Here is a 19,274-nt window from a genome sequence, read left to right as displayed (position 1 = left end):
CTGTCTATCTATCTATTTATCTGTCTGTCTGTCTGTCTGTCTGTCTGTCTGTCTGTCTGTCTGTCCGTCCACCTATCCATCCATCCATCCATCCATCCATCCATCCATCCATCACTGGCCATTGCAGAAGGAAGCCAAATAGCTAATCCCTGGGGAACAGGATTCCTGATGGTTGTATATTGTATTTGTGTAGTGCATGCTGGGTATTGTAGTGAGAGAAACTGATGGACAAAAACACAAAAAGGACACAAAATCTTGAATTCTGTCAAACCAATCAGGCTAATAGATGCTGCGCTACTGAACATTGTAAAACACAGGTTCTCTATGCTGGTCCTGGAGCCCCCCCCCCCGCACTTTAGAGGTTTCCCAGCTCCCTACACTCCCACTGCAAGTCATTAAGGGCTTCTTAATGAGCTAATTAGTTTGATCAGGTGTGTTGGGAGCAGGGAAACACTAAAATGTACAGTACAGGGGGATCTCCAGGATCAGTGTTTGGAAACATTGTTATAAAACATGACAAATAACATATTTAAAGCTGCTTTTATGCAGCTTTTATTACTAACAATTACTGGAGAAGTGCTTCACATTTATGACCAAAATTTGCTAAAATGCCTTTTGACATAACATCTGCAGCTCTAATATCCACTGTGTCAGCGCACTTTTAAAGGCTAGTCCTGAATGTATAATGAAACGATCGTTTGATTTAAAAACTTGCTTCTTTCCTTGTTTCGATCAGTATAATCATACAGTCCACTATGGAAACTAGCCAAGCTCCACTGTCTGTCAGTTCCTTGGCTTTCTTTCAAGGAATTTTTTTCATGGAATTGAAAAAAGGCAGGAATACCACTGCCATACCATTAAAAGTGCTTGTGCAAGACCTCTAACATTATATTCACTTAATAATGAGTAAGCAGCTAAATAATGGCAGATATTTGTGTATAATGTGTATGATAGTTTTGTCTGATTTAGTGACATCAAGGCTGTTTAATGAATGCTCTATGCAGGGCTTAAAGCTCAATGCACTTGTTTAAAATTATTGGTTACTGATATTCATATCAACTATAATAAGATGTTAATTGTTTAGCGTTATCAGCCCAGAAATGATATATCGGTGCATCCCTATAACGAACGCCAACATACAACCAAATGGCCAAAATGCTGCCTTGCTGTTTCCACTACAGAGACCTTTTTCCTCCTGTACAAGGCTGTATTCTGACCCTCTGTATGTTCTTAATCTCTCGGTAGACACATAAAGGGAATTAGAGGCACTTCGCCAGAGTCCAACACTGTAAAAAATTGTAGTGCATGATTACAGTCATTTTCTGGCAGCAGTTTCTCCAGCTTGAGAACCCACAGCTGTCGAACACCTTCAGTTTTGTTACATTATGTAGTACAACGTGTAACATATGCAAACAGGGCAAATCTATCTAGGTAGGCTTTGATAGCAAATACTAAAAGGTTCATGCAGACTTTTACATGGTTATAATAAACACGCTATCTTCACAACAGCATAGAACTGAGTGTCAATCAGACCATAAACTGGATGTCACATTACAGCAGTTATTAACACTGCAAATATCTATTATTATAACACTATAAGATGAACTAGTTAACTGGAGCACAAACACCATCTTGGCTGGAAAACATAAATACGGGTCATTCTACAGGAACGTCCACTTTTCTGTCTCCCCATAGGAGTCACTGGTGTTACTGATCCTCATTGGTGTTACACATAATAAAGGAACACCAGAGACATTTTAATGAAGAATACATTTTACAGAATGTTTGCTGCAGAGCATCAAACCACATGTTGTCAATCATGGAATATCCACTAAAATATGGAATTTAATCCATTTGTATTCTATTTTTTTCACAGTTACCTCAGAATAAAGTCGGTCACACCAGTGACTTCAGCTAAAAGCTTCATATGAAATCATGAGCTAAATGAGAAAATCTCTGATAACTGAAAGACACAGTGGACTCACCATGTGCTTTTCTTCATAGATCCTCAGAGAACAGGTAAAGGAAGTCGAGTGATGTCATCAGTGTGACTTTTATTTCAAAATAAGAGATTTTTTGTTACGCAGTAACACCAGTGACTCGACTCCTGGGGATAACTTTCATTATATTTTATAATATTTATTTGGCATCTGTTTTCTTTGTCATTTAATTTATAATATATTTCATAGTCATGTATAGATTATTGCAGTTAAAGGACGAGCTCTTCTGTGGTGCTTGGAATTCTAGATAACTGATTTAAAAACCAAGTTTGCTAAATTGAGGCTCAAGAAGGTGTAATTGTTAAAATAACTTGTAATAAACTGTAACCCTCACAAGTTTTTGAAGTGTAATATATTTGTAAACGCCAGGGACACAAAAATGGACGTTTCTGTAGAATGACCCATATGTAAAATCCATGATCTGTAGAAGAAACAATAAAAAGCAAATGAATAAGCTCCACTCCATCACTACAATACTCAGAGACAAGCTGCTTAAGACGGCACATCTCCCAGTGTGCTTTGCAAATAGCAGCTAATTATTGTAAGATCCAACATTCTTCTTTAACAAGGAGCTTGTCTTCAATGCTGTTCAACGAGCTGCTGTGTTTAAGGAATACAGTACTTTACTGTAAAGTGTCTGTAAATTTACACCACTTTAAATATCACTAGAACATAATTTGTAATTCTGTGAATCTGTGAAAGACTAATTCAGGTTTCAGATGAAAGCGCTGTTTGAGATGTGGGCTTTAATGCGGACTGAGCTGCGCTGATGTGAAGTGGATGTAAATAAAATCCCTTCATTCTCTCTGTACCATGAGGCTGAGCTGCTGCAGTGCTGGTCAGACGCAGTCACCACGTCCTCTCGCCGACTCCGCTCCCCTTTCTCTACCAGCTGATAATGGTTTCAGACACTGACGCTGTCCGATCCTCACAGACACACATCCTCTAATGCGCTCTAATGAAGCCTCTCCTCTCTCTAATTTTACTGCCAGTCATTTTTATTCTTCTCCTAAAGCGCGTTATAATAACGTTTCTCTCTCTGGTTCCTCCTCCTTTACAGCCAAATACGGTTTAAACGCTAATTATAATACGAACATTATTACGTTCGTTATTATTAACCTGCTATGAGCATTTATTGATTACTGGTTATCAGATTATGAAGAGAAACGGCTCTGATCTTCAGACACGCAGTCAGGTTAGTTCACTGCGTACCAGCAGGGCTTTATCTGCTGTATATGAGGGATCTGTCCGTGGTGCTGAAGTCTGTAAGTCTCAGCAAATCTCAGGGTTCTGTTTAGTACTGAAAAAGGGTTCTTTGACTCGCACCAATGTGGTGTATATAGAACCATTTAAAGGAGTATTTAAATGGGGTTCTTTAAAGAGCCACATATTGATTTTACCACCACAGAGAACAACAACAATGTAACAGTCAAATGGTTTGAGTGTTCGTTATTCTATACAGAACCGTTCTCTTTATTAACGAACCCTGGGAGAACCTTGTTTAAGAGCTCCAGTGAGAAAGCCTGTGCTCTGTATTTGGGGACTCCATCCGCAGAGAATTCACACGAAACCACCACTCGTTTATTTACTATTCGTTTAGGTTATGTATATGTAAACTGTCCGCACGCGCACTGGGTGTTTTATTGTCCGTGTTGATGGTCGAGTTTTATTTCCAGACTTCAGAAAAAAACCTCTTAGCTTTTCTTCTCCTCTTTTACAAAAATATAACAGCTAAACTATCATTTCGTTTGAGGAGGAAACCAGTGGAATCAGCTGCTCTGCGCAGGGTTGGTCTGAGGGACAGTGCGGGTCCAGCGCGGGTCCACAGCGGCTCCTCTGCTCGGCTCTCTCGGCCTCTCGCTCCTCGGTCTCCGGGGTCATTCGTCAAGCGCTGTCCAAAATCAAGTGAGGCATGGAAATGAATTTGCTCGTTCACACGCGGCTCAGCGCACACACCTCGCGCTTAATGGCTCCACGGAGCAACGAAGAGACCCCCACTGCACCTGTTTAACTCACTGCGGTCCGCCCAGCCCCCGGCAGCGCGCGGACCTGCCTGAGCCGGAAAAACACAGAAACAGACCGAGATCTGAGTCTGAGATCTGAGTCCGAGTCTGAGTTAACGACTCCTACAGCACTGCGGGCTCCAAACCCCAGCGATCTGTGATCAGAACACATCCGGAACACCAGACCCGCTTTATCTGAGCTCCGGGACACAACCATCAGAGCTGATTCAGAAGCAGCAGAATTGGATTAAAAGAACACATAATAATATTAATACTAATACTAATACTACTACTACTACTAATAATAATAATAATAATAGTAATAATAATATAATGACCAATATTATTAAATAAAACTGTAGAATAAATATATAAAAATGTAAACATATTTGCTGCCTCTGCTGCTCTAATTTGCGGACACTGGAGCTCAAACGCGAACAAAATCAGCACAAACCCAGCTGTGTTTACCTGTTCAGTTTGAAGGAGTACATTTTGGCGCCTTTTTCGTTAATAAGATGAGATTTCTCTGAATTCGGCGGCGGGTCCATCTCCTCCTCCTGCTCCAGGTGTCTTGGTGTCCCGGTGGTGTGGACTCGCACGAGCAAAAGATTTTTAAAAAAATGATGAATAGATAAATAAATTCAGGCGAACAGTAAAAAAAATCAGAAACGCCGCGATTTAAATCACAAAACGGCGAATCTCCGGGTCCATTTCAGTTCAGACACCAGCTGAGTTAAATCACATCCCTTCATGGCACCGAGAGAGAGCGGCGCGTGGAGTCCTGTGTGTGTGTGGAGAGAGAGAGACTGAGAGAGGTTTGGTGGTGAAGACGTGAGCACTGTTCACTCCTGTTCACTCTCTCTCTCTCTCACTCTACACTGTCTGAAATAAAGGTTCTGTTCAGGTACATTTTCCATTCATCAAGGTACAAACAGTGTAAATGTTCCCTCAAAGCTCCAACAGTGGTTCTAAGGTCTGATTGTGAACCTTAAATCAGTTTTTCCAGGTGAAAAGTTCGTATTTGTACCTTTTCATAACCGAATGTTTTAAACAGAACAGTAAAATAAAAGCCTGGAGACGAGACGGGGTGTGTGGAGTCAGTACAGCTTAGAACATATCATTTCAGTGGATTATGGTTCAGTTATGTTCCCTGACTAAAGGTACTGAGATGGACCCTCGAGGGTTCCACCCCAGTGACAAGAGGGGTACTGACCCATAGTTACGCACGTCACTTATTGCCAGAGACATTCTTTCACAACAGCTTTTTAAATAGTTTTTGGCTCAAAACGTGAAAAGCAATTCATGTCATAGAGGTGTCGCATGTTCAAAGGTGTTGTAAGACAAAATAGTCCCCAAAGAAACATATAAATAACAAATATATATATATATATATATATATATATATATGAATGATATATTTTATTATTTATGTTTATTTACATATAAATAATAAACACATAAAGCGCCTAGACCTTTACTTCACATTTATCACTATTATACCTTTATCAACATATAAACACTCAAAACACGTGAGTTATAGTCGTTTGAAATAGTAAATAAAATAGATATATTTCGATATATTTGCATTATTGACATTCTAAACCTGAATTCCTCTCACCGCTGTAAAGAAACCTGAGCTGATAAGTTTTTTTCCACAGTTAATTATTTCACATCACAACACTTTGAATAACATCTTAATTATGGAATTATTCAGAAAATTTGGAAAAATCAGTGGCATTCCCCTTTAAATCAGCCCCCCTTAAAGTCCTGGATTTTGTGATCACTGTGGTTAATTGAACTGTATTGAAAGTGTCGAACCACATCACAGTGTCAGAGTTCTAGATAACCAGAGGGTGGAAAACCTGACCTGCCTGACCTTCAACAGTTGTGATCTGAAAATGTTTTATGACCTAAATTACAACCGGGCTGCGTCCAAAACCACATACTGTACCACACACTGATATTTCAGCAGTAGAACACAGAGGGAGTGTGTTATCGTGAAATAACATCACTGTGATTTGGTCGCCGTAGATCATCACAGCCGTGATGTTATTGGCGATAACACACTCCTCGAGTGTTCTACTGCTTTAATACAACAGTTAAATAAATACAGTAATAAATTAATAAACTGGGCCGTGAACGCGGCGTTTAATATGTTTTAATGTTCGCAGTTCCTTCACCAAATTATAGTTCCTTAATGAGCAGCTTGTTGCTACGTCAGAGTATCGAGCTCCGCCCACTCGCTGCACAGCCGGCAGTTCGTTCTCCAGCTCCTTACACTAAATTCCCAAACTGTCATCACCACTGAGCAGCTTTTCAGTCGGCAGCTGTGACAGAAGAACAGCTAAACAACCTGGAATCAGCCAGAAATGAACCCAACACCATTCGCCAAACGTGGAGTCTGATCTTCAGAGTCTGACCAAATCAGACTGAGCATTAAAACCGCTGCAATATCAAGTTCAGCTCAGTTTTGTCAGTTTTTGCCAGATCAGTATTAATGTTGTTTTGTTCCAGCCAGTCTGTAAAGCATCTTACAGCCCATTTAGTTTGGCGAATTTAAAAACTCGGAGTTAAAGAGAATATCGGACTGAAATCAAACTCATCTGTAAACAGAGTCTAGAAAGGAGTTACAGTCGTCTCTGTTTGTATTTTGGAACAGGCGCTCCAGGATTTCGCAGTGTGTTCTGTTTTTATACGGTCTGATTAATAAAGCCGAATCCTGCATGAGCGGAAAACCAGACGAGCCAGACTTTTGTTCCTCTTCTGTAGAAACACTCGGTCAGAATCAGACTCGAGCGGGGTTTGGATCTCTGCGTGCCGGTGACGGGCGGAAGTGGTCGCTCTTGTGGCAGCAGGAGCGGCCACTTTTATTAGCGGACGCCACTGACCAGCCACATCGCGGCCACTTTTATTAGCGGTCGCCATTGACCAGCCACATCGCGGCCACTTTTATTAGCGGTCACCACATCGCGGCCACTTCACAGCCACTTTTATTAGCGGTCGCCATTGACCAGCCACATCGAGGCCACTTTTATTAGCGGTCACCAGTGACCAGCCACATTGCGGCCACTTTTATTAGGGGTCGCCATTGACCAGCCACATCGTGGCCACTTTTATTAGGGGTCGCCACATCGTAGCCACTTCACAGCCACTTTTATTAGCAGTCACCATTGACCAGACACATTGCGGCCACTTTTATTAGCGGACGCCATTGACCAGCCACATCGCGGCCACTTTTATTAGCGGTCGCCAGTGACCAGCCACATCACGGCCACTTTTATTAGCGGACGCCATTGACCAGCCACATCACAGCCACTTTTATTAGCGCTCGCCATTGACCAGCCACATCGCGGCCACTTTTATTAGCGGTCGCCATTGACCAGCCACATCACGGCCACTTTTATTAGCGCTCGCCATTGACCAGCCACATCACGGCCACTTTTATTAGCGCTCGCCATTGACCAGCCACATAGCGGCCACTTTTATTAGCGGTCGCCATTGACCAGCCACATCGCGGCCACTTTTATTAGCGGTCGCCATTGACCAGCCACATCGCGGCCACTTTTATTAGCAGTCGCCATTGACCAGCCACATCACGGCCACTTTTATTAGCGCTCGCCATTGACCAGCCACATAGCGGCCACTTTTATTAGCGGTCGCCATTGACCAGACACATCGCGGCCACTTTTATTAGCGGTCGCCATTGACCAGCCACATCACGGCCACTTTTATTAGCGGTCGCCATTGACCAGCCACATCACAGCCACTTTTATTAGCGCTCGCCATTGACCAGCCACATAGCGGCCACTTTTATTAGCGGTCGCCATTGACCAGACACATCGCGGCCACTTTTATTAGCGGTCGCCATTGACCAGCCACATCGTGGCCACTTTTATTAGCGGACGCCATTGACCAGCCACATCGCGGCCACTTTTATTAGCGGTCGCCATTGACCAGCCACATCGCGGCCGCTTTTATTAGCGGACGCCATTGACCAGCCACATCGCGGCCACTTTTATTAGCAGTCGCCACATCGCAGCCACTTCACAGCCACTTTTATTAGCGGACGCCATTGACCAGCCACATCACGGCCACTTTTATTAGGGGACGCCATTGACGCCATATGCGGACGGCACATTTCATGGTAGCTGTCAGGCCATCTGTACAGCTACGATGAGGAGTCACATGAGCCACCACTATCCAAAGGGATTTGCCGTGGGCTGTAGGTTTGTAGCACTTAGTGTTCGGGGATTAGGAGATCAGGAATTACTGGAACCACTACATTCATTAATAAGTTGCATCCTACAAGCACTGCAGGCTGTAACTTTTTTACGAAGTAAAAATAGGAAAATCTCTAGTAAATAGTAACTCATCACACGCGTTTATATAGCTTCACTAAAACGCTGTGTAGTTATGTTAGCCTGTAAAGTCAGAAGCCTCATTCTCAAAGGCTGAGACTGAGAATGAAGTGAGAGATTTAAAGGCATGAAAAAATACACAATACCTGTAAAAAGACATCGTAAAGAAATGTTGAATTTGAGTTATAGTTCTCAAATATTAAATGTTAAATGAAATAGTAATTATTAACTATATACAATTGTATTTAGTTATTGCCAAATGAATCAATCCAAAGTCATAAACAAGAAAAAAAGTAAAAAAATTCAAAAAGTAAAACAGATCATAGATCAAACATGATATAATTCGTGTTCTTTATTTAATTGACACTAACAAACATAATTTAATATAAGTGTTAAATATTTGTAAACATTATGTCTTAATAATGTTGATGTTCATGGTTTATTGATGTTAATAAATGTAGTAATTAATTTTCGCCAAAGTATTACCAAAACAATTACAGCAAAAGAAGAAAGAAAGTAGGAAAGGAAATGTAAAAAAAAAACGTGAACTCAATTTATAAGACAGGGACCGCAAACATCTAGAGGATGAAATGTTCATTACACTATGAAATATTTACTGTTGTAATTTCTACAATAAAACTAAGCTGCTTCCCCTATTACTTACCTACACATTTGAAGTTTGTCCTTTATTATTATTTAAATACAAAATATCCATTGATCTGCAATAAGCATACAAAACAGAATATCAATACAATGTTTAATTATCTTTGCCTATCAAGTTTAACTAAATATGTGGTCTAGTTCAGCACCTTAAACAGAGTGAGTGTTAAACAGAAACAGACATCAGCCAATCAGGGAGTTACAGCAATATTAAGATTAGTCTTCCATCAGGAGAATATATGTATATGTATATATAATCAAATATATTTCTGAAATATATTTTTGCAATATATGAAAATGGCCAAAAACGTTTTTCTTAAATATATATTTAAAATGCATTTATTTGTATTTGTTATTGTATTTTTCAATTGTATGTAATTTTAATAAAGCTTAAAGATGTAACTAAATATACATGAACTGAATGAACGGTACTGACTGCTGTGTTTTGCATTGTACTTTGCATTTAGACATTCACACAAAATGTATGTCAGATAAACAACATATCAAATCGTCAAACTACATTTTCACAGTGTATCAATATCTACAACACTGTCTTTTGTCCAGTTAAAGGTCCATTTACTAACATTTACAATTAAGATACTGGAGTACAAATTCACTTCAAAAGGCGGTGTCTAATAATAGCCACTTTGGCCCGTCACCCGGCACACAGGGATCCAACTCCTACTGCTGTAGGTGGATAATGTTTTCATGTTTTTGTTCAGTAGTGTTCACTACAATACCCAGCATGCAGTATGCAAAACACATCATATCAGAAATGGGAATCTCTGTGGTGTCAATCACAAAGTCAGTCCAGTCTGTTAGCCTAGCCGCTCATCTGTAAGCTAAAAATACAAGCTAGCATTAGCACAGCTTTTACCTCGGTCAGTGAATAGAGTCATAAAGAAAACCGAGATTCTTCAATGTTTTCACTCTTTCAGCCAAGGAAGCCAAACTGATGTAAGGTATCTTGTTTGCTTGGTAGCTACTTGGCTAACTTTAGCTTTTACGTGTTGTCTTCCTCATCTGATGAAGAACTACTGTTGTTTAAGTGACCCATTCTCTCTGCTGCTGGACCTGGATAACTACCTCTGTGGACACAGGCTGCTCCCTCTCACATCTGAATGCAAAACGAAACTACTACGCTTTAATTCAGCATGACAGTCTCAAACTGATAAACACACACCGGTCAGGCATAACATCATGACCACCTCCTTGTTTCTACGCTCATTGTCCATTTTATCAGCTCCGCTTACTATATAGGTGCACTTTGTAGTTCCACAGTTACAGACTGTAGTCCATCTGTTTCTCTGATACTTTGTTAGCCCCCTTTTACCCTGTTCTTCAGTGGTCAGGACCCCCATGGACCCTCACAGAGCAGGTACTATTTGGGTGGTGGATCATTCTCAGCACTGCAGTAACACTGACGTGGTGGTGGTGTGTTAGTGTGTGTTGTGCTGGTCTGAGTGGATCAGACACAGCAGTGCTGCTGGAGTTTTAAACACCTCAGTGTCACTGCTGGACTGAGAATCGTCCACCAACCAAAAATATTCAGCCAACAGCGTCCTGTGGGCAGCGTCCTGTGACCACTGATGAAGGACTAGAGGATGACCAGCACAAACTGTGCAGCAGCAGATGAGCTATCGTCTCTGACTTTACATCTACAAGGTGGACTGACAAGGTAGGAGTGTCTAATAGAGTGGACAGTGAGTGGACACAGTGTTTAAAAACTCCAGCAGCACTGCTGTGTCTGATCCACTCGCACCAGCACAACACACACTAAAGTAAGTGGAGCTGATAAAATGGACCCTGAGTGTAGAAACATAATGCTGTGCCTGGTTGGTGTATAAAGTCACTGCAGAGGTGACTTTGAACATCTCCGGGTTTTTGTAGCAGGTTTGTGAGTCGAGGTTTGGAACTAAAGCCGTGTTTTTCTCTGTGATCCAGACTGATTCGATTTTTTTTTCAGAAATGTTGAGGCGCTGGAGTGCACGTAACAGATGACGTAACACAATCCCGCGCATGCGCAGACGCGCGGAGCGAGATGAAAACATGGAAGTGACAATGAAGCAAGCGGAGGTCCAGAAAGACCGAAAGGAGGACCGGGAGGAGGAGGAAGATCGGCCCATGTCCAGATCTGACAGGTAACGCGTCGCTGCGCGGCGGTCCAGCTGCTCAGATGTTTAAACCGAGAGCTGTGCTGGTGAAATACCGCAACCACAGACTGACCGCCCAGCGTGGCGGCGCGAGCTGGCTAACGGACAGCTAACCTAGCTAGCTCAACGTTACTTAGCTCCAAAATGTCTGTTAGAGTGTTATAGAGTATTAATACATCAGGGTTTACATCCGGGACTTAAACTGGGTCTGTGTGGAAACTATCACTACTGAATAACAGACAGATAGACTTAAACTTCAGAAGCGTCAGTTATTTATTCTGTAAAACCGCTTTGAGTGACGCGACCGTTCCAGGTTATCTAACGTTACTGTACAACCTGTCTTAGCCATGGTCACAGCATCGGGGAGAGGGAGGGAGAGAGAGATAGAGGGGGGGAGAGAGAGAGGAGAGAGAGATAGAGAGGGGAAGAGGGAGAGAGATAGAGCGAGAAAACGAGGGAGAGAGAACGGGAGATAGAGAGAGAGATAGAGGGAGAGAGAACAGGAGATATATCTATATCTACATATAGAGGGAGAGAGAGAGATAGAGGGAGAGAGAAAAGGAGATATATCTACATATAGAGGGAGAGAGAGAGATAGAGGGAGAGAGAAAAGGAGATATATCTACATATAGAGGGAGAGAGAGAGATAGAGGGAGAGAGAACAGGAGATATATCTATATCTACATATAGAGGGAGAGAGAGAGATAGAGGGAGAGAGAAAAGGAGATATATCTACATATAGAGGGAGAGAGAGAGATAGAGGGAGAGAGAAAAGGAGATATATCTATATCTACATATAGAGGGAGGGAGAGAGATAGAGGGGGGGGGGGGGCGAGAAAACGAGGGAGAGAGAACGGGAGATAGAGAGAGAGATAGAGGGAGAGAGAACAGGAGATATATCTATATCTACATATAGAGGGAGAGAGAGAGATAGAGGGAGAGAGAAAAGGAGATATATCTACATATAGAGGGAGAGAGAGAGATAGAGGGAGAGAGAAAAGGAGATATATCTACATATAGAGGGAGAGAGAGAGATAGAGGGAGAGAGAACAGGAGATATATCTATATCTACATATAGAGGGAGAGAGAGAGATAGAGGGAGAGAGAAAAGGAGATATATCTACATATAGAGGGAGAGAGAGAGATAGAGGGAGAGAGAAAAGGAGATATATCTATATCTACATATAGAGGGAGGGAGAGAGATGGGGGGGGGCGAGAAAACGAGGGAGAGAGAACGGGAGATAGAGGGAGAGAGAACAGGAGATATATCTATATCTACATATAGAGGGAGAGAGAGAGATAGAGGGAGAGAGAAAAGGAGATATATCTATATCTACATATAGAGGGAGAGAGAGAGATAGAGGGAGAGAGAAAAGGAGATATATCTATATCTACATATAGAGGGAGGGAGAGAGATGGGGGGGGGGCGAGAAAACGAGGGAGAGAGAACGGGAGATAGAGAGAGAGATAGAGGGAGAGAGAACAGGAGATATATCTATATCTACATATAGAGGGAGAGAGAGAGATAGAGGGAGAGAGAAAAGGAGATATATCTATATCTACATATAGAGGGAGAGAGAGAGATAGAGGGAGAGAGAAAAGGAGATATATCTATATCTACATATAGAGAGAGAGATAGAGGGAGAGAGAAAAGGAGATATATCTATATCTACATATAGAGGGAGAGAGAGAGATAGAGGGAGAGAGAAAAGGAGATATATCTATATCTACATATAGAGGGAGGGAGAGAGATAGAGGGGGGGGGCGAGAAAACGAGGGAGAGAGAACGGGAGATAGAGGGAGAGAGAACAGGAGATATATCTATATCTACATGTAGAGGGAGAGAGAGAGATAGAGGGAGAGAGAAAAGGAGATATATCTATATCTACATATAGAGGGAGAGAGAGAGATAGAGGGAGAGAGAAAAGGAGATATATCTATATCTACATATAGAGGGAGGGAGAGAGATGGGGGGGGGCGAGAAAACGAGGGAGAGAGAACGGGAGATAGAGAGAGAGATAGAGGGAGAGAGAACAGGAGATATATCTATATCTACATATAGAGGGAGGGAGAGAGATAGAGGGGGGGGCGAGAAAACGAGGGAGAGAGAACGGGAGATAGAGGGAGAGAGAACAGGAGATATATCTATATCTACATATAGAGGGAGAGAGAGAGATAGAGGGAGAGAGAAAAGGAGATATATCTATATCTACATATAGAGGAAGAGAGAGAGATAGAGGGAGAGAGAAAAGGAGATATATCTATATCTACATATAGAGGGAGAGAGAGAGATAGAGGGAGAGAGAAAAGGAGATATATCTATATCTACATATATAGGGAGAGAGAGAGAGAGAGGGAGAAAAGCTGAATGGGTTGCTTTGATAGTCAGTATTGTTGCATTGCTAAAAATACTAACAGAGCCGATTTAAATGGTTTTACAACCCAGAATCGGACCGAGCTGGTTGGTGTAGGAAAGCTAAGCCAGCGCGGTCACTTTGTACGAAATAGCGAGAAGCTGAATAAACGCAGATCCTATCAGTGCTGTTTAAGTCTGTTAAATGAACTTTATGCTTTAATGTTCCCTCTTTTCGCTCAACAGCCTGTCAAAACGGGAAAGAGCTGCGTGGCAGGCTGTTTTGGAAGCTAGCTGACCAGCTAACATGGCTAAGTTACCTCAGACGGTCAGTTCACCTGAAACATTATGGGCTGGTTGCTTGGTTGTGTGAGTTAAACCAGGTGCTGGTATTGGACTGTTTATTAACTTTAGAGTTAAGTGGGAGTTCTGGAGTGTAATATTGTGGCGTCCCGCCACTTGCCCAGCTGCCGCGGGCGCGCGAGACAAACCGTGTGTGGTCAGTTTTACATTATTGATTAGTAGTTTTAAACGTCGGTGCCGTTTCCGGGACCGCGGGCCTTTTGTGGCCGTCAGTGCAGCCGAGTGAAGATTAAATTACAGCAAGAGCAGCAACGCTACAATCATGAGAGCATCAGCAGAGAACCTGGCTTCATAATGACTCCTTGAAAAAGCCCAGAGAAATCTGTCCATGAAGTGGAGCCGGATGATGAACTGCCAGTTGAACATCACTGTTGGCTCCCAGTAGACTTGCTTTAACTGGTTTTCATCTATATATTCTCTTTATAACTGGATTCCACCCTCACTAAGAGGCTGAGCAGGTAGCAGAGAGCTGAGCAGGTAGCAGAGAGCTGAACAGGTATCAGGCTAATGCTGCAGTAATAAAATACACACTTTATGTTCAAACCTTTAAATAAAGTGTTACTTAAAAACTGAGCCATGCAAAATAACAAATTTTACGTAACAAATTTTACAAATTTTAAGTAACGAAGAATGTTACTTAAATGCCTGTTAGGAGCTTAAAGCTGCCTTAAAAATCCCATATAACTGTAATGGCACTGCTTTATTATGTAACAGCAGCTGTAAACAATGCAGTACAGAAACAGTGAAGTGCTCATCTAAATTGAATCTTGCATTAAATTTCAGTTTCATTGGTCGCTGTTTGCTGTTGCGTTAAGGCCGCCGTTTTCTGCCCGTATCCAACTCTCAGTGTGAACACAATTAAAAGGTTTGAATGGAAGACTTTATTAGTGTGACTGATGGGTGAAGACTCTAAATTGGATCCTCTGAGTAAAGCGTTTCTCCAGCAGGTTCAGGTTTCAGTACACTGATTGATTTCAAACATCGGCACTCGGGCATTCAAACAGCATCACAACAATAAAGGTCATTTATATTTTTAAACTCCTCATTTCTGCCATGTTAGGATGTTATAGCATTTAATATATTTTGCATATGATATAAAATGTTTACAATTCGCCAGAGATTCTGTCCATAAATCACTTGGAGCATCATGGTGTGCAGGAATAAGGTGGATATTGTTTTCATGTTCTTGTTCAGTTGTAGGTATGGTGTGTTTACAATACTCAGCATGCAGGTATGTAAACACATCATATCAGAGATGGGAATCCCTGTGGTGTCAACAGCTTAGTCAGTTCTGACTGTTAGCGGCTGATCTATAGGCTAAAAATACAAGCTAGCATTAGTACAGCTCTTACCCCGATCGTGGAATGAAGTCATAGAGAAAGCAGTGATTCTGTGTTTTTACCCTTTCAGTCAGAGAAAAGAAGCCAAACTGATGTAGGGTATCTTGTTTGTTAGGTACCTGATCAACATTAGCTTTTAGCTCGTTGTCTTCCTCATCTGATGAAGAACTACTGTTGTTTAAGTGACCCATTCTCTCTGTTGTAATGATGCGTTGAGGACATTTACCACAGTTACATGGCTGTAAGGAGGACACTTTTCTCACTAGCATTGATCTTAGCTCACATATTTCATTCTGCATTGATAACTAGTGGAGAAAAAAGCTTTGCCCCCCACAAATCTACCCTAAAAAAATAAATCTGCTTTCAAGGTTCATCATGAGGGGCTTTCCTAGTGTTTAAACCTGAACATTCACTCTAGAGACGACTGCGTCACCATTATAGACGTGAGTAAACATGTTTACCACAGATGTTGTGATAGTCACGTATTTCATGTTTATCAGATTGGCCCTTTAACCTGGCTCTGGGAAACCGTATGAAACTTTAAAGTCCATTATTAGCTTCAGTGCTGTGAAAAAGTATTTGCCCCTCACCTGGTTTCTTATATTTTTGCTAATTTGTCACATTTTAGTGTTTTAGATCATCCAGCTAACTTTAATATAAGATAAAGACAACATGAGTAAATGAAAAATACAACCTTTAAATGATCATTCCATTTATTGAAGATAAAGATTTATTCAAAACCTAATTACCCATGTGAAAAACCAATTTCCCCCATAAACCTAATAAAAGGTGTGATAACTTGCAATGAGTCTTTTACGGTGCTGTGGAGGAATTTTGGCCTCTTTCTTGGCAGAATTGCTTTAATTTGGCTACATTACAGGGTTTTCGAGCATGAACTGAGTGTTTAAGGTCTTGCCACAACGTGTCTATGAGATTCAGGTCAGTACTTTGACTTGACCCCAATACCTTAATTTTGTTTCTTTGAGCCATTCAGAGGTGGACTTGCTTATGTGCTTCACATCACTGAACTGCTGCATAACTCAGCTGTGCTTGAGCTTTAGGTCCTGAACTGATGGGTGGGCATTCTCTTTCATGATTTTCTGATAGAGAGCAGAATTCATGGTTCCATTAATTATGACAAGTCGTCCAGGTCCTGTAGAAGCAAATCAGCCTCAGACCCTCACACTGCCACCACCATGTTTCACCGTAGGTATGATGTTCTTATGGTGGAATGCGGTGTTAGCTTTATGTCAGATGTAACTGAACCCCTGTCTTCCAAAAAGTTCCACCTTTGACTCATCAGTCCACAGAAAAGTATCCCAAAATAATGATCTTGGGGGTTGTCTAAATGTTTTTTTGCAAATGCGAGAGGAGCCTTTATGTTCTTTGTGGTCAGCAGTGGTTTGCGTCTTGCAGCTCCCCCATAAATGGTGTTTTTGACCCGTGTACTTCTTATTGTGTAAATTGACCTTAACTGAGGCAAGTAAGGTCTGTAGTTCTTTAGATGTTCATCTGGGTTCTTTTGTGAACTCCTGGATGAGTCGTTGATTCGCTCTTGGTGAAATTTATAATAGGCCGGCCACTCCTGGGAAGGTTTATCACTGTTCTGAGTTTTACCCATTTGTGGAAAATGGCTCTCACTGTGGTTCTCTGGAGTCCCAGAGCCTCAACAGTGGCTCTGTAACCCTTTCCAGATGGTAGATTTCAGTGACTTAGTTTCACAGCTGTATTTGACTCTCTTTAGAACGCAGCATCATGTGCTGCTTCACAGTGCCGTGTGAATGTTCTATTTAGGTGATGTTTAGATTCAGCAGGTCTGGCAGTGATCATGCCTGGGTGTGGTCAGTGAAATTGATCCCCATAGTCAATTGAATTTGGTTAATTGGTTGATTTAGTAGCTAAGGAGTCAATTATTTTTTCACACAGGGACAGGTAGGGCTGAGCAGCATTTTTTTTTTCTTTCAATAAAAGAAGTCATCATGTAAAAACAGCAGTTTGTATTTACATGGATTGTCTGTCTAATATTAAAAGTAGCTTGATAATCTAAAACATTCAAATGTGACAAATATGCGAAAAGTAGAAGACATTGGGAAGGGGTGAATACTTTTTCACATCTATGTACTGATTTATTATTTTTTTTTAATAAACACAGTTGGGTTGCTCCTACTTTGTGTAAAATTTTGGCAGTTTTGTGTAACAGTAGCTGTAGACAATAGTACAGAAACTAATCTAAATTGAGGAGAGTCTTGCATTAAATTTCAGTTTCATTGGTCACTGTTTGTTGCTGCGTTAAGGCCGTCGTGTCTGTGTCCATTTTCTGACCACATGATGAGAGCCTTACTCAAACGAGGCTCCAATCAAAGCTGGGCGTGTGTGGATTCCTGGAGAGGATGTGAAGGATCTTCCGTGCTCCCTCACCCACACAAACATTGAGCACCACGCGAGCAGCTCTGTCTGAGGGGATCCTGGAGACCATGGGTTCCCTCTCGCTCTCCGTGGCACATTTCTTTGAAACTTTGCTCAGACGAGGGTTGGATCAATCATGAGTTAACAAGGCATTTCTGATGGCAGTTTGGACACGATTTGTACAGTATAGTCAGATCTCAGCCTGAACCTTTCCCCCAACTTTTCATGTGATCCATGTACACCAGGGGTCGCAACCCAAAAGTTAAGAAGAGCCATTTTGTCCTTTCAAGAAAAATCAGTCCACCTTGGGAGCCACAACATTTAATGTCCATTTTACCATCTTGGCTGTAAACATGTCTCAGTATGTGCTGATATGCTAAAATATAATATAAACGAAAAAGCAGACCTACTTTGCTTTAAGCTTTAGCTGTCGCCGCTTTTCTCGCATCTTTGGCAGGAAAATGTCTCTTAACGTTAAAAAGTTGAGAATTTGAAGTCAGCCTTTCATTCGCCAGATTCTTGTTCGAATTTTCCTGTTCCACCTTAAATGGGGCTTGACGTGCCAGAATGTAACAGCTGCACCATTTAAGGTGGAACAGGAGAATTTAAACAAGAAACTGGCGAACGAGAAACTGACTTCAACTTCTCAATTTGTAGTGTTTCAGTTTCTCGTTGCAGATTAAACGTATCAGGAAACCAGCTGGAGTGATTATAAACACAACTAAGTCCATTCGTCGTTATCGATGTTCGTCTTAAATCTCCCTCTTTGCCGTTTCGTTAGCTACTAGCTAGGCGAGACTGTCGTCTGTGTTGCTATGGTGACCAGCAGTCTGCGCTGATCTTCAGGGTTGAAGGGTGAATTAGCAGTTCTACATTAACTCCAGAGTTTAAGACCATTTATTGTTAAACTGTGTTGAACGATCAGCAGAGCTTTATTTTACTGCAAAGGAGGATTATTTTATTTTTACCTACTAATCTGATTCAGCTGTGGAGCCACAGGGCAGTAAAGAGCCACATGTTGCTGATGCCTGACCTACATAAATGGAAACTGTCCTAAACATTTTTGAAATTGAGTATTTAAATATTTTTGATTTTACATATTAACAATATTGATGTTGATTAATCAATTTGTTCCGATTTATTGATCCCAAACTTACTGATGACGATGCCTAATGCTGACCACAAAAAAGGCTTTAAAATTTACACTAATTCTTGTCATTGCTCTGGTTCTTTTAAAATTGATGGCCATTAATGCTTTAGCACATTCCTGTATTAAAGGATGTCTGATATAGGCCTGTTCCTGGTGACAGTTAATCCAGTTACAGCAGTAACAGCCTCCAGTGACAGTGAAAACTCATTAACCTCCAGGGTAAAAACGTTGTTCATTTATTTATTTAGCAAGACGATAATATTCCCACATGTAAACATAACTGAACCTGCAGCTGCATGTGGAAATGAAGCTGTTTAACGTGCTCAAAAAGCAGCTCATGGTACAGTGTAGATTTTAGGACGTATTCAGGCCACAGTGTTTCAGACATTGGATAAAATGGCTCGGGGGCAAAAACACAGTCATGTCTCAGCTCTCGTGTAGCCAGGCTACGCTAAGCAGCTGTGGAAACCATGGCAGCAGAAAAGGGA

The 19,274-nt window shown here is 41.5% G+C and overlaps 2 protein-coding genes across 3 annotated transcripts in view; one reads left to right on the top strand and one right to left on the bottom strand.

Moving 5' to 3' along the window:
- Positions 1-4,736, bottom strand: part of slc30a2 (solute carrier family 30 member 2) — a 29,358-nt gene extending 24,622 nt beyond the window's left edge. The window contains exon 1 of the mRNA XM_036582629.1: positions 4,472-4,736. Coding sequence (XP_036438522.1) covers positions 4,472-4,551 — 80 coding nt within the window. The 5' untranslated portion in view covers positions 4,552-4,736. The remainder of the gene's footprint in view (positions 1-4,471) is intronic.
- A 6,289-nt stretch (positions 4,737-11,025) lies between these two features.
- Positions 11,026-19,274, top strand: part of si:ch211-243j20.2 (uridine-cytidine kinase-like 1) — a 52,073-nt gene continuing 43,824 nt past the window's right edge. For both annotated transcript variants that reach the window (XM_036581181.1, XM_036581182.1), the window contains exon 1: positions 11,026-11,162. In XM_036581181.1, coding sequence (XP_036437074.1) covers positions 11,041-11,162 — 122 coding nt within the window. In that variant the 5' untranslated portion in view covers positions 11,026-11,040. The remainder of the gene's footprint in view (positions 11,163-19,274) is intronic.

This window comes from Colossoma macropomum, unplaced genomic scaffold (assembly GCF_904425465.1).
Source record: "Colossoma macropomum unplaced genomic scaffold, Colossoma_macropomum, whole genome shotgun sequence".
NCBI lineage: Eukaryota > Metazoa > Chordata > Actinopteri > Characiformes > Serrasalmidae > Colossoma > Colossoma macropomum.
Note: the sequence above shows the minus strand (reverse complement) of the source record. Positions and strands in the feature narration are given on the sequence as shown.